Below are 14,240 nucleotides of genomic sequence, written 5' to 3'. Positions count from 1 at the left end.
AGGCTGGTATTTTTTGTGAGTGTACTGTATGCTTTGCTTGTAGTGCTTTTGTAATGCTGGCCAGTCAAAATTGCTTGGTACTATGCCAATTACAAAAATGAAACCGCCCAAATGCCCACTGCCTGATGTTTTTTCCCAAGCTGACCACCCTGGTTGAGTACTGGCACTTTATGTTATAGAACCCTGCTCTGATGTTAAAAGCAGTAAATCAGGAAAAGCATGTTTCCATAAAACATAAAATGAAACGTTTCTTTCCTGAGAAATACAAATTTAAAACAAAAAGTAAACGTTTCTGAGCACAGAAATATGTTTTTCTGAATTGGATGACTTGACCGTGATTACTGTATATAAAAGAATCGCTAGGAGTTGATCACCAAAATACAGCAGTATAACCAGATCTAAAACACCAATTTGAACACCAAGGTGAAATGAAAGCAGGACTCAAAACCAGAATACCAAAAACTACAATATACATTTCTTTCAGCTCATGTTTGTTGATTGAATCCATATCACAAACAAAGGAGGTCATGTTGTTGCTCTGTAGTTTATCAGCTTGCATCAGAAAAGTGACCCCTAGCAACTAGGCCGATCCCTTAACAACCATTGTCTACCCATCACAACTTTTAAAATGGTGATATGACGCTGCTGAAAATTTAAATTAAATAAAATGCAAGTTTCTCAAACAAAGAAATAAAATTCGAACTCCTACGTAAAAATAAACTTTTAAAATTTACTTTGTCGTAAACTAAATTGTGAATTTAAAGCACAAAATGTATCTAAACAGTTGCAGTGGGTTTCCCAGTCCTCAGCACTTTGAAGTCAGTGACAGATTTCTTGACACATTGGATTAGTTCATCTTTGAGCTGAATAGTAATGAAAATTTGGTTGTAACATCCCAGTTTGGACTGAATTCAGCCTGCTCATCTCCTGTTGTTTTGTTGTTGGATCTGTAAACGTGAAGGAAGCTTTTACCTTAGTAATTCTTAAAACATCCATCTGTCTGAATTTACCCACCTGAAGTTAATGATTTCTTCTCTTATAGGGCATACTGCAATAATATTTCTTCAGCCATAGTTTTCTTACTTAATTTATTTTATGTATCAGTGTTATTTCTTTTTATTTTATTGTGTTTTCTGTGATACCTTTATCATGAAGTTTATGGGGTTAAAGGGCTACTTATGGGGTGTTTTTTATTATGAAGTTTTTATGGGGTTATTATGTGCACTGTCTAATTACCGGGATATGAGTACTGAATTTCTTTTCTTCATATGGATGTTGGAATAACAATAAATGGTCCTTGATCATAAGAATGTGCTCTGAGTTCCAGATTACGTTTAGCAGTAAATACTCTCACACAAGCAGGGTACCTTTTTAGTTGTCCATTCCAGGTGCTTTGCCATTTTTCAATAGCTTCATTGCTGCTTTATTTTTATCCTTAGTTGGTTTGGCATGCATGGTCTCATTTTTCTAGCATTTCAATGAGTGACAGGTCAGGTTGTGCTTTCTGTGGTTTTTCATAGTTACGTAGCTACTGAAAACTTCTTTACGTCTTTGGTGGCGCTAAGTGGAGAATCACACAAAACTTTGTATGTTTCTATCTGAGAGTGCCATTAAACTTGTAGAGCTGTTTTGAACACTGTTCCAATGAGCTTCACACTCCACTTCTTTGTCATTCTTCATTCTCTTGGTTGAGTTATCTGCATTGCACTTAGTTAACAAGATTTGCTTGTGTTGGTCTCTTTAGCCCATGCACTCATTGGAAATCCACACCTGCATTCTGTATCAGATGACTTTAGGTAATTTTTTGACTCATTAAGAAATGACTTTGAAGATGTGCTTTCTTCTGTGTCCACATCAGGCTGTGGCAGACTGGCGAATTGCTTCACCTTACTTGGAAATCAGTATTGATCAGTTTCATCTCACTGATAGAACTGCCTGGTATTGTTTACATTATATTTGAAGTTGAACTTTTATGAGGACAAAATAGTGGATGGAACCACGTTTTTGACACTTATCACATACACATATTTGATTGATGATCAGAAATGAGAATTGATATATGGTCCAAAATTAGTGTCTTTGCCATTTGGAAAACACTACTTTAGCTAACGTTTCTGCATATGGCAGAAGAGGTTGTTTCGCAAATGATAACAGTCTGGTACCATTATCATAGGCTTTGCCCATTCCACATATTTCAAGACCCTAACAGGTCTTCTCCACACCCACTTGGACATTGAAGTCTCAAGTAATTAGTACTGTGTCCTTCCTTGGCATGGATTTCAGTGTGTCTTCCAGTTGTGCAAAGAAGTCATTGTCTGAACTAGGCTTGGAAGGTTATATAGAAAAGACATCATTCGCTCTGTACCTTCAAGCATCAGAGGCTTTAAGAGAGGAGGATGGGTTTTGAGCACATCTTTGGATGTCTTATTGTCTAATGTGAGGATGATGCCTTCTTTGTGTTTTTAACAACCAGAGGTTGAATAATGTAATTACTTTATTGCTGTCAGGTATTTTTATGGTCTTTATCCCAAATTCAGCTAGCCTCAATTTAGATAGTACAGCCATTGAAAATTGGTTTTGTTAAAATTTTCATACAGAGACTTCTTTTTGAGCAATATAGTGTCTCGTGTAATTGTCCAAGGTGGTTATTTGGATTTCTGATTTTGGTGAAATGATCTTGTTTTTATCTGCATTTTAGTTTTGTATCTTAGACACATTGGGAAGTTGTCAATTTCCCACCAATACAATGGCTTCAGTTGTCTGTCATTGTGAGTGCATCAGCTACCCCGGATAGTATTTGCAAATGAGTTTTATTCATTTACCATGGATGCAGTCCCTTGGCAGGGGCCAGCCCTTCGCTTTAATCTGGCCTTGGGAAAGACTGGTTTAATACAGGCTAGTAGTTGGTTAAAGACTAAAATGTGTATGAATGAACATATATCATTTTGCAGTAAAGGTTACTTTTTTCTTGTCAACGTTGTTCATTATGAATTAGTGCATGATGTGTACATGAATGATTTTGATAGACTGGCAAACTAGTTCAGGGTTGAATCCTTTCTTGTACCTGATGCAGCTGAGATATGCAAAAGGCATTGAACCACTACATTTTGATTGTTGCAATCCCGTTTTGTATTGTTAAAGTGACAGTTTTGCACATGGATGATTTTAATATTTCTTTATCACTGTGAGTTTTATAAAATGCACTGCAAGTACTGACATACTATAGTCTCCACAGATACTGTATATTGAATATTGTAAGTGTTGCATATGCAAAGCAGCATAATTTAAAAACTTACAGAATGCTTTCTGATAATCAGATCATACCTTGACCCCTACATCACCATGGGAATTTAATAGGCCTACAGAGTTACATATTTAGGAACAATTTCAGAGAAATAAATAGTTGAGTTTTTATATATTGTAATATGTAGCTGTAATGGGAGCAGAACAGAGGCCAACCTTAGAAGGTCATCCTTCCATCAGATAGTATGTTAAGGTGCACCTGTTTACTTGCTTATATTAGTCCAGATTTAATTTGATAGTCATGTTTGTTAGCAACTCTAAAATAGCCTGATGGAAATTAGACTGAATATATGCTCTGTGGTAGATTGGGGCATTTATGTAGAGGTGTCAGACATAGGTGCGGATTTTACATCACTAATGCACTAATTCCAAAAAATTTTGTTTAGCTGAATTATCGTGATGTAAAATGTCTTATTTTAATGAATAGTATTATAGCTGTGTGGTTCATAGCCTGCATTTGAAATGAAACTTTCTGAATTATTTAATGAAGTACAGTACTTTGTTTTTCAATTTCACTTTTCACTGATGGATATATACTATATAGTTTCCCCTCTCTCACTGGCTGCTTGTAAAAATTCATTGAGTTATCTCTTGGCTTGATCAAATATTGATATTCAAATCCAGAATCCCTGTGATGTTTATTTTATGCACATGATTAAAACAAAACTAATGAGTTTATATTTGCCATCACTTACTCCTTATATGGTTCTTTGTTTGGCAAAAAAGGCTCGATAATAAATGAAGCGCAACCCTACCAGCTGGTTCTTCGTCTTCTGGGCAAGTGCTTTTTTTTTTTTTTTGATAAAATATTTAGATCCCTAAAGCAGATGTTAGAGTCTGCTTCCTGTTTGCTTTCACAGTTCTTATTTAGGGTTGCTCTTGGCAATTCGCTTTTGTAAATTGCCTAAGCAAATCATTCATCCTTCTATTGGCAGTGGAGATTTGCAATAGAAAAGTTAATTTTGTTTGACAGTAGTAATTTTGAACTGTTAATTTAGAAGCAGATATGGTTAAGTCAGTAATGGAGCTCTATAAAAGGTTATTGGATTTTTCATTATACCTGACACAGGTATATATTATAATGGCAAATTCAGTTTATTCTGCTCATTGCATGTGTCTGTCTGCTATTGATTTTATTAACTGAGGTTGATTGTGGAGTGTGCTAAACATCTGGGTCAAAGTGAGACTTTTCTGCAGACAGATCTAACCATATTTATTGTGTTATTCTTATCCATCCAGTGTTTAGTTTTTCAATTTGTTCATTCAGCTTATTTCGACAGCACTGGGCACAAGGCTGAAAGCAATCCTAGACATTGATGGCACACTCAAACTTAGACCCATACTTAGCCTGACGTGCTTGTCTTTGGAATATGAGAGGAACCATCTATACAGACACACATGGAGGGCTTCTAAATCCAGTACAAATAGTTCATGGGAGTTTACTAGTCATTCCTAATGTCACTTTTATATATTTTTTTAGTCTTTCTTTAAATGATCTCTCATGTTTCTCATTCATGTTGGTGGCAGAAGGGCTATGTGACTTAATTAACTAGCATCACATTTAAATGTGTGCTACCATATGTTAACTCCAATCGATAACTGAACCACAACTGTCACTACAGTATGTGGTTTTCACACACTGTAGAATTTTTGAACATGGCAAAAGAAAATTAAAATAGAGAGGAGGTGTCATATGCTCCTTGCATTTTACCAGAAGGCATTACTGTTGGAGACAGATCCAGAAACTAACTGTTCACCAGACAATTACTACTATCGCAAATTTTATATTTGCAAATTCCTAATTGATCCTCTGTATAAAATTGAAATAAGAAATCTTTTGTAGATCTTTGATTCAAGGTTTTTAACAAGCAGTTATTTGCAGAATTCAGTCCGGTGGCCCTTATGTTATTCTGTATAAATTACCGAATATCAGTACAGCTTACTCGATGTCGCTTACTAAACCAATGTTACCTTTTTGGTGTTGTACACATTTTTTTTTCTAAGACAAAGAGAAAAAAAATACATTTGTGTGGATTTAAGTTAGCTTGTGATTCATAGAGAACAAAGTTAATCGAGCATTTCTTGAAGGCCAGAAGATGGCTTATTGTCCCAGGAGATTCAACAGGCTCTTGCAACATGCTTTTATAAGTGTGGTCCCTTTGGCAATTAATAATATTTACAAGGACATCACAACATTTAATGACTTCATTTGCTTTGGCTTTATAAGCATGCAGCTCTTAGATATACACTCTGGAGACGTCTTTGCATTGATTTTGATGAATGCTGGTGTCACAAGAATATCAAATAGCTCAGTGAGATGTTGACAGGATGAGGACGAAAAGAAGGCTGTTTTACTGTATGTTTTTTTCTTAATTAGATACTTGTTAGCCTTTTTTATTAGTGGTGTTTGTTTTTGTACATTTAAGTTACAGTCTAATGTGGTGACTACTTTTTTTGTCTTTCTTTATTCTAAACTCTACATCATAACATTTGCAAAACTGGATGCCTATTAAAGGCTAATCCGTATTTTACCAGCACTTGCAATGCCTTTTCTTTCGGGGATTGTAAAAAAAAAAAAACAGCTCCATATCTGCATAATTGCCTGTCACAGTGATTCCTTTACATTTTCTTTGTAAGCTTTTTTTCCTCTGTAATTTTTGCATACAGTAAAGTTGAATCTCTAAAGGGATTCAGCGATCAGTTTCCACCCATCCTCCAAACCAAGACAGCCTTCCCTTCTCATTTTCAATAGTTTTTGCTTGTAAAACGAGTCTGCATTATACAGATTAATTCTAGTATAAAAATGTTAACATATGATGTTACTAAAATATAAACTTCACTTTTTGTTTTCTCAATTTTCACTAATTATTCAGAATGATAGGATCCTTAAACATGTTTGGTTCAGAGTAAAATGGTTACAGTTGTTAAACAGAAATGGTGCTAATTCATTTAGAAATGCCAAAGCTTACAATTTGTATGTAAAGTCCAGTTCAGGTTTGTATAGTTAACTAAAGACAAACAAAAGTAAATTTTAAATGTCTATCTCAATATTCACTTTGAAGAACTGTGTGATAGATATTTTGAAACTGTCTGAGAACTGCATTGTATGCACTTGAAATTTAAATAAAGTCATAAAATCAAAATCACTAAAGGAAGAATAAAAAGAAACATTTGGCCACCTGACTTTAATAGTGGTCTGGAATTTTTACCAAACAAGATTTATTCCACAATAGTAATGATTAGGTAGCAGTCAGAGCTGACGAGGGAAAATCCCAATCTAAGAAAAAGTTTTGAAATAGGAGCAGGGTCCATGCTGATGTTTTGTTGGGTTAAATGTCTTTTGACGATGTAAACCCTTTTTGTAGGACAAATTAGCAGGATTTTAAAGGGTACCATACTAGTCCAGGAAGAAAAGTGTGTTTCCTATATTGTGGATTTGATATCTTGCTAAATAACGTTTTGTGCTTTGGGACACAATTAAACTAGAATTATAATAAGCCCCTTGCTCACAAAATGATGTCTGTACACAATGAATTAATCCTTGAGTAGTTAAAGAGGTTAGTAAGTACACTTATAAAACCTTGACATGTATTTTCTAAAAAAGTAACCAAATGTGGGGGTAATTCTTACAGATTGCAATAGATGAGTGTAGCAAATTACATACAAAGGCGATTGGTTGTTTATCTAAGGTAACTACGGGCTAGTAAGTCTAAAATGAATTATAGATAATCGTGAACAGTCAACAGGGGATCATAAAGAGAAGGTTGTGTTTCACTAATGCAAGAAAAGAATATAGTCAAAGAGATACCTATTATATTATTTATCTTGAATTTCAGAAAGCTTTTAATAAAGTTGCACATAAAGGCTTTTAATGTTGGCTGGTGGTGCCAAACAGGCTTAAACACAGGGAAGCAAAGAGTTAAAGTGTGAGGAATGTTTTAAGAACTGGGAGATAACAAAAGAGGAGTCCCTCAGGGATCAGTGCTTGGACTATGACTCTTTCTATCATATATAATTTGGATAAGATCATAAATAATAAGATGGTTAAATCTGCAGATGATACCAAACTAAGTAGAAGGGGAAATAATCTAGAATCTGCTGAATAATTAGTGTTGAACCTTGGCAGATTTGTGACAAATTAAATTTTACATATGTAAAATACACAATGGTAAGTTGAAAACGAGAAAGTACATCTTATAATTTTGTAGTGGGCTTCTTGTAGTGGACTCCTCACTACTGTACATTTAGAGAGTATACAGAAGCGATTAAGAACATTATAATTCAAGAGAGGTTATTATTAGGCTTTATAATATACTAATGAGGCATCATCTGGAGTACTGTATGTAGGTTTGGTCTCCATATTGCAAAAAAAACATGGCATTGCTAGAGTGATCCAGCAAAGGAGTGACTGGATTAAGTACAGGTCTGTGAGGACAAACCACAGTAGTTCACCCTTTTTAGTTTAAGGATACATTTTACAAAAATATTAGTTTTTCTTCACGCAGGGAATTACAGACACAAGGAATAAGTTATCAAGTAGTACTCAGTATGCATTATTTCTCCAAAATGATATGATTAGTGAACTTTACTGTGCTGAATGGTCTGTTCTCATCAAAATTGTTCAAATTTTTTGAATGGATTAATTCTGGAGCACATTTACTGGATTGTGTTAATAGTATATTGTTGTGCTACTTTGGTCTAGTTAATGGATAACTTTGTGTGAGACTGGATCTACAAGAACAGTTGGTGCTTTACTGTAATACAGCAGCAGTAGATTTATCTTGCAACAAAGAAGAGCTAAATGTACAGTATACTTAGAACTATTTCAGGAACAAACTTGACTGGTGTCTAGTTTAAAATAGGTGTTAAGGAAAATGCTATTATTATTTTGGTTATTTAAGTTAGATTTCTATAATGAAAAACTATATTTAAAAAAATTAACCTTAGTGACATGATTAGTTTTTGATGATGCATTTTCCACAGACTCTTTAAAAACTTGTTTATTCTGGCTTCTGTCATGGAGACTATGCACATCTCCTGACCTGTTGCTGATAACAACTAGTAGTTGTTCTCTCTCAGCTTGCCAGAAGGCTATTAGACGAGTGTGTCTAAAAAGTTAAAGGCAGGCGGAAAGCATCTCTGCATGGTCCAGCTGAGTGACTTTGAATACTTGTGTCAGGCATAACAACGGGCATTTATAAAATATTCTCATTGTGTACTTTTGCTAATATTCTTATTTTAATGTGCAAACTGAATTTCTTGAATATACAGCATACTTTAAATAGACTTTAAAGAAGGCACATTTAACATAATATTCCAGAGAGTTAGGACATCCTCTAGTTTACATATCTTTATAATTGGTCTACAGGGGATATCTGTTTGTACTTTAAACCGTCTTGGCACACTTCGATAATAAAAACAACTGTTCCACTGTATTGTTTATTGACTGTAACTCAGTATTTTTGCACTGTTATGTCATCAAAGTCTATCAGCAGGCTCCTAGACATGAGATTTAGTGTTACTGTCAATATATTTTGAACTTCTTAACTGTCAGACCCCAGCTTTTGTTGGGTGACAGTCACTTCTTCAAAACAACCACTTCACATGGTGATATGCTGGAGTTTAATTCACATATTGTGCCGTGAGATTGCGTAGTTCAATTCCATCATCATATTTTCTGAAGACTCCAACATTATAGGCATGATTACTGATAATGATGAGACGGCTTGCAGAGAAGAGGTTTGATTTCTGACACGGCAGTGCCAGGACAACAATCTTTTCTAATGGCAACAAAATTAAGGAACCCTTTTATAGGCTTAAGTAAGCAGGAGACAAACCATGCTTTATCCTGCTATGGAGTGGGTGCGTAGGAGAGGGCCACCAGCTTTAAATATCTTGGAGTGACCATCTGAATACTTGAAGTATGCACAGCACATATCTGCTATCATCGAAGATGTTCACTAATACAACAGGTCATAAAGTTAGTCAGCATCTACTCATACTGACAACTATTTGTGTTTCTTCCATTTAATGTATGATGTTCCATTAATTGTATGTTATTTATATTACTAGCCAACTTGCGGCGTACCAAACGACGCATAATCAGGCTGGTTTTTTAAAGATTTTTAAGCACAGGGAGAAAATTAACATTTGAAAAATCGGAAATGTAATAAATCAGCAAGAAAAGCAACATTGTAACAATGCACGGAACGAATCAACACACAATCGTCCGTGACTGAAAACTGGCGGACCACCATCGCCCCTTCTCCTGCCAGACGGAGGGATGGGGGTGCATGGCGCTCAGGCGCGGAGGGTGGAACGGGAGGAGAGAAGGACGTCCATTCTGCTTCCTCCCTCATGCTAGTCTGCTGATTTCTCGTTCAGTATGCACTGCCTACTAATGTGCCCACCTCCAACTCGTCACTTGAGTCGTTGTTGTCTTTGCATAGTCCAGATGCACCTGTGACTCACGTAGGCTTTTCATTGTTCTGTGCTGTTTTGGCTGCTTTTCTATATATAATCCACCAAGACATCCGACCACGGTAGTAGCGAGGTGGGAGGGGGGTGTGTACAAAGGGTAGGGACGTAACCAGTGGGAGCGTATGAGTCGCACTTAATGGGAATTCCACGGTTTGCAGCCCAAATGGGGTTCAACGGCTTACCCACGCCTCTCTGCGTCGGGTAGACACATGCTCAATCTCATGCATAATTATTTATTGAATGCTAAACACTTCTGGAAAGACACGTTTTTTTAAAACGGGTTGGTGTGAGAATACAACAGTAAGTGAATGAAAAGATGGAACTCTGGAGAGAGCAAAATACAACACAATAGTGAACCCGCGGCATAACAAACGCCGCATAAATATTTATTGATGGTTGAACACTTCTGGAAAGACACAGTTGTCTAAAAAGGGAGGGTTTGAGGATACAACAGAAAGTGAATGAAAAAATGGAACTCTGGAGAGAGCAACATATAATTGTCCGTGAGTGAAGAAGACGCATGTTTGTCGCGGATGCGAATTGCTGTATGTAGCGTGTAAAACAGTTTGCTATGGTGCACGTGATCGTGCGTTGTAACCAAAAACTCGGGTTTTAAAGACTGCTTACTTCATTGTGTTTTAACCTCAGTTGTAAAGGATACAACTGTAGGTGAATGAAATGATGCAACTCTGGAGAAGGCAACACATTCACATTCGCGACATACTGTTTTACACGCCGCATACAGCGATTCACATCCGCAACAAATATGACTCTTCTTAGATGGTGCTGTTGCGTCCACCCATGCTCTCGATGCATACACACTGCCTGGTCATGTGCCCACTCGCAAGAGCAACCAACAGAGACCGACCCACCAACTGTAAGACCATGGGACACCCCTCGCAAACTGTTTTACACGCCGCATACAGCGATTCACATCTGTGACAAACAAACTGTTTTACACACCGCATACAGCGATTCACATCCGCGACATGATTTTTCCTAGATGGTCCTGTCGCGTCCACCCTCACACTCGAAGCATACACACTGCCTGGTCATGTGCCCGGTCGCAAGAGCAACTGACAGAGACCCGCCCACCAACTGTAAGACCATGGGAAACCCCTTGGAAACTGTTTTACACGCTGCATACAGCGATTCACATCCGCGACAAACATGCCTGTTCTTAGAGAGTCCTGCTGCATCCACACTTGTTCTCGAAGCATAGGCACTGCCTAGTCATGTGCCCGCTCACAACAGAAACTCGCGGAGACCCGCCCACCAGCTGCCTGTATGTGTGTCTCTGTCTGTCTCTGGCGATGCCTGTGTGTGTGCACGGCTTTCTCTCGCGCTGCCTCTGTGTGAACCGGTCAGGCACAGAAAAGGTCAGCTGCTGAGAGAGCGTCTCGACTTTTGCAGGGCCTGCATTGGGAAAGCAGGTGAGACGGTAATGAAACAGAGGCACAAGGCTTAGTGGTTTTTAAAGACTGCTTCCTTCATTGTGTTCTAACCTCAGTTTTAAAGGATTGTTTTAAGGATCCCATGGGATACCCCTCGCAAACTGTTTTACACGCTGCCTATAGCGATTCACTTCTGTGAGAAACATGCCTCTATGAACAGTCAACGTGGCTCAGAAGTGCATGTGGACTCTACGACAGACGAACAAAAATGACACAGTTTTTCCTGTGCCGTCGCGTCCGAGTCGGTGGGCATGGTTCTGGAAGTTGTCGTCGTATCCAATGGTCTTAGAGTTGGTGGGTTTGGCTCCTTCCTGCGTGCGCCATGGGCGTCTTACTTGTCGGCGGCTTAGTGAATCCACGCCCCTTCCAGCGTGCTCCATGGGTGTCTTGCTTTAGTGAATTATATATATATATATATATATATATATATATATATATATATAGATACTGTTGTAACTAGCTCTGTAAGGAGAAATGTTAATCTTTTGTGTACACCTGGCAGATTTAATCATATAATAGAAGTATTAGTGTATGGAAAGTGTTATCAGAAAAGCTTATAAATCTTTTCAGCAATGTTTGATTATTCTTCTAAAGTGCAATTTTGCTTCCTTCTTAATAGTTGGATCACATTTTACATCCTCCTATATCCTTGCGCAAGTCCAGCAACCCTGAGGTGTCTTATGGTTCAGGAAAGGCTTTAAAATTCAAACGCCAGCTCAGTGAAGATGGAAAACAATATAGAAGAGGAAGTCTTGGTGGAGCTCTGACAGGTATGACCTGAAGAAATGTGTCTCACTCATAGATTTCCATAAATTGCCAGTGGAGCTTTTGTCATGATCTGTTGCTCTTTTCATTTTTATATGAAGTACTGTATTTTCCACCCTTTTATTCACATCACTTTTGCAAGCTTCCAATTCCAGATACTTGCCTCTAGGTAGCATTTTCATTCACCAAAAATGGAGACTGTATATGTTCGTTTTGAATGCAAATTATTGTGCTGGTGTCCTACTGTGCCTGCAGGATTAATTTTGAGTAATGTATGCATTTATGAAAATAAAAAATACATACTCATTCCAGACAAAATTTATATTAAGTAAAAGAAAAGTCTGTAATGTCTTTCTGAGTTAACATCTACAGTACATTTAAATTAATATCTAACATGTTTTTTACTTGTTATTAGTAGATGATGTGCTACAACCATTGTATGCTATTTCAATTTTAACACACCAAAGTCTTTCAATTAAGGATGCATTTCAACTTCTCTTCCCCTCAGTAGTCATCTATATAGATGTTAATGAAACATTTATTCTATAGCAGTGACACAGAGAATCTGAGTCTATCATTTTAGCAGCTACTATAAGTCATGATCCAACTGTCACTCATACTATCAAAGTGAAGACTTGCCAGCTAAGCTAACCTGAATGTCACTGAATTTAAAATAATTTTAAATGATTGAAGTAAGCCAGTGTGAATACATCTGAAAGAAATAAACTCTCCTTGAAGAATTACTGAAAACTCTACTTTCGGAAGATGTTACCAGGAAACTGTAAAGGTTGTGCAATTGTGCACCCACATTAAAAAAAAAAAAACTGTCTTCATTTTGTCATAGGTTGGAGTAGATTTGTTTTGATGCAGACCCTTCTAAGTCCAAATGACACACAAGAGGACTGAAGGCTGCAAATTCAGAAATTAGTGATTTAATCATTATTTTTACTGGAATAAATAGTATGCATAGAATCTCTACCATTGTTCTGTTTAGGTTAAAAAATGGTACAACTGGGAAAGCACCATTTGTAGTCTACACTTTTTTACAAAATGAGCCATATATCACTGTATATAAAAAACATACTGTACATTGAGGCATTTTGATTTTCTTCATATTCTTACACAGTGTGCCCATTCTTTAATTGGTCACAATATTTGTACCTTTTACCCACTTCATATAATAACAGTTCTTATGAAGTTGCTCAGTTTGTTTCTACTGTATGATATTGTTTTACTGTATAGTTGTTTACTGTTTTCTGGCTTGACTTCATAAGTTTTTCTGTGAGTGTACAGTTTTGTTTATTATGGTATTCTATAGCAGTGTATGTGAACTGTAAATACTTTATCTAGGGTATGTATTAATTAAGCTAAGTTATTTTGTTAAAAATAAAAAAGTTAACCACCTCAGTGTTTTTGACATTAATCATGAACGATTACAGTATCTAAAAAAATAATGTTATATACTTAAGGGGGAGAATGCAGTGACTTAAAACCCCACAATGTAGAAGAACATTTCATTAGCCCTGAAAACTAGAAAGCTGTTTTGTTTTCTCACCATGAACAAGGCTTATAAAGTGTCAGGGTATGTGTCTGAGTCCTGGGCAAGATGGCTTGTGGTAGTTGTACCTTAAAGCTGATACATTACAGCAGGTGACCCTCTTCTGGGAACAGAAATTTCAAATGATGAGGGTATCACAGTGCTCAGATGCAGCCTGTGAAAAAAGAGGTGCTGGGATGTTGCAAGGTGATGTTGAAGACAAACATTTCTTGCCTACAGGAACTTTTCTTTAGGTTTCTGTTTTTTTTTCCTAATCTTCAAGTAAACTCGAAAGAGCAATGTCATAGGTTGCTGCCTAGAAGGAGACTGTCCTGTGGCAGATACAGTATGAACCAACTACAGAATGCTATACTATGGTGCATTTTGTATTTGGTCTAATATTTAATGATGAATCTGTTGATTGCTAATTTTTAAAAAAATTGTGAATGCAGTATTTTTACATTACAGTAGGTAAATTTAACTTAGAAAATGGAAATTATTTAAACTCAAAGCCTGTGTACTGTTTCTTTCAGTACTAATAGTGAAATTTTTGATGAGAAATGAAAGTATTTTAATAAGGTTATAATGTGAGATTTCAATTTTTGTTGGATATATATTTTTGCATTAATAATTGGTACTGAAATATCATATGTGTTTTCTTTATACTGAAAAGTTTGCTAAATGTTGTGGACAAATTTATT

General features: G+C 36.5%; 1 protein-coding gene across 2 annotated transcripts in view; it reads left to right on the top strand.

Annotated features, from left to right (window-relative positions):
• mast4 (microtubule associated serine/threonine kinase family member 4) overlaps positions 1–14,240 on the top strand; it is a 454,258-nt gene that overhangs the window by 84,381 nt on the left and 355,637 nt on the right. For both annotated transcript variants that reach the window (XM_039758648.1, XM_039758649.1), the window contains exon 2: positions 11,857–12,007. In XM_039758648.1, the coding sequence (XP_039614582.1) occupies positions 11,857–12,007 (151 nt within the window). The remainder of the gene's footprint in view (positions 1–11,856; positions 12,008–14,240) is intronic.

This window comes from Polypterus senegalus, chromosome 7 (assembly GCF_016835505.1).
Source record: "Polypterus senegalus isolate Bchr_013 chromosome 7, ASM1683550v1, whole genome shotgun sequence".
NCBI lineage: Eukaryota > Metazoa > Chordata > Cladistia > Polypteriformes > Polypteridae > Polypterus > Polypterus senegalus.
The sequence above is the reverse complement of the archived record's forward strand: the minus strand, read 5'-3'. Positions and strand labels throughout refer to the sequence as shown.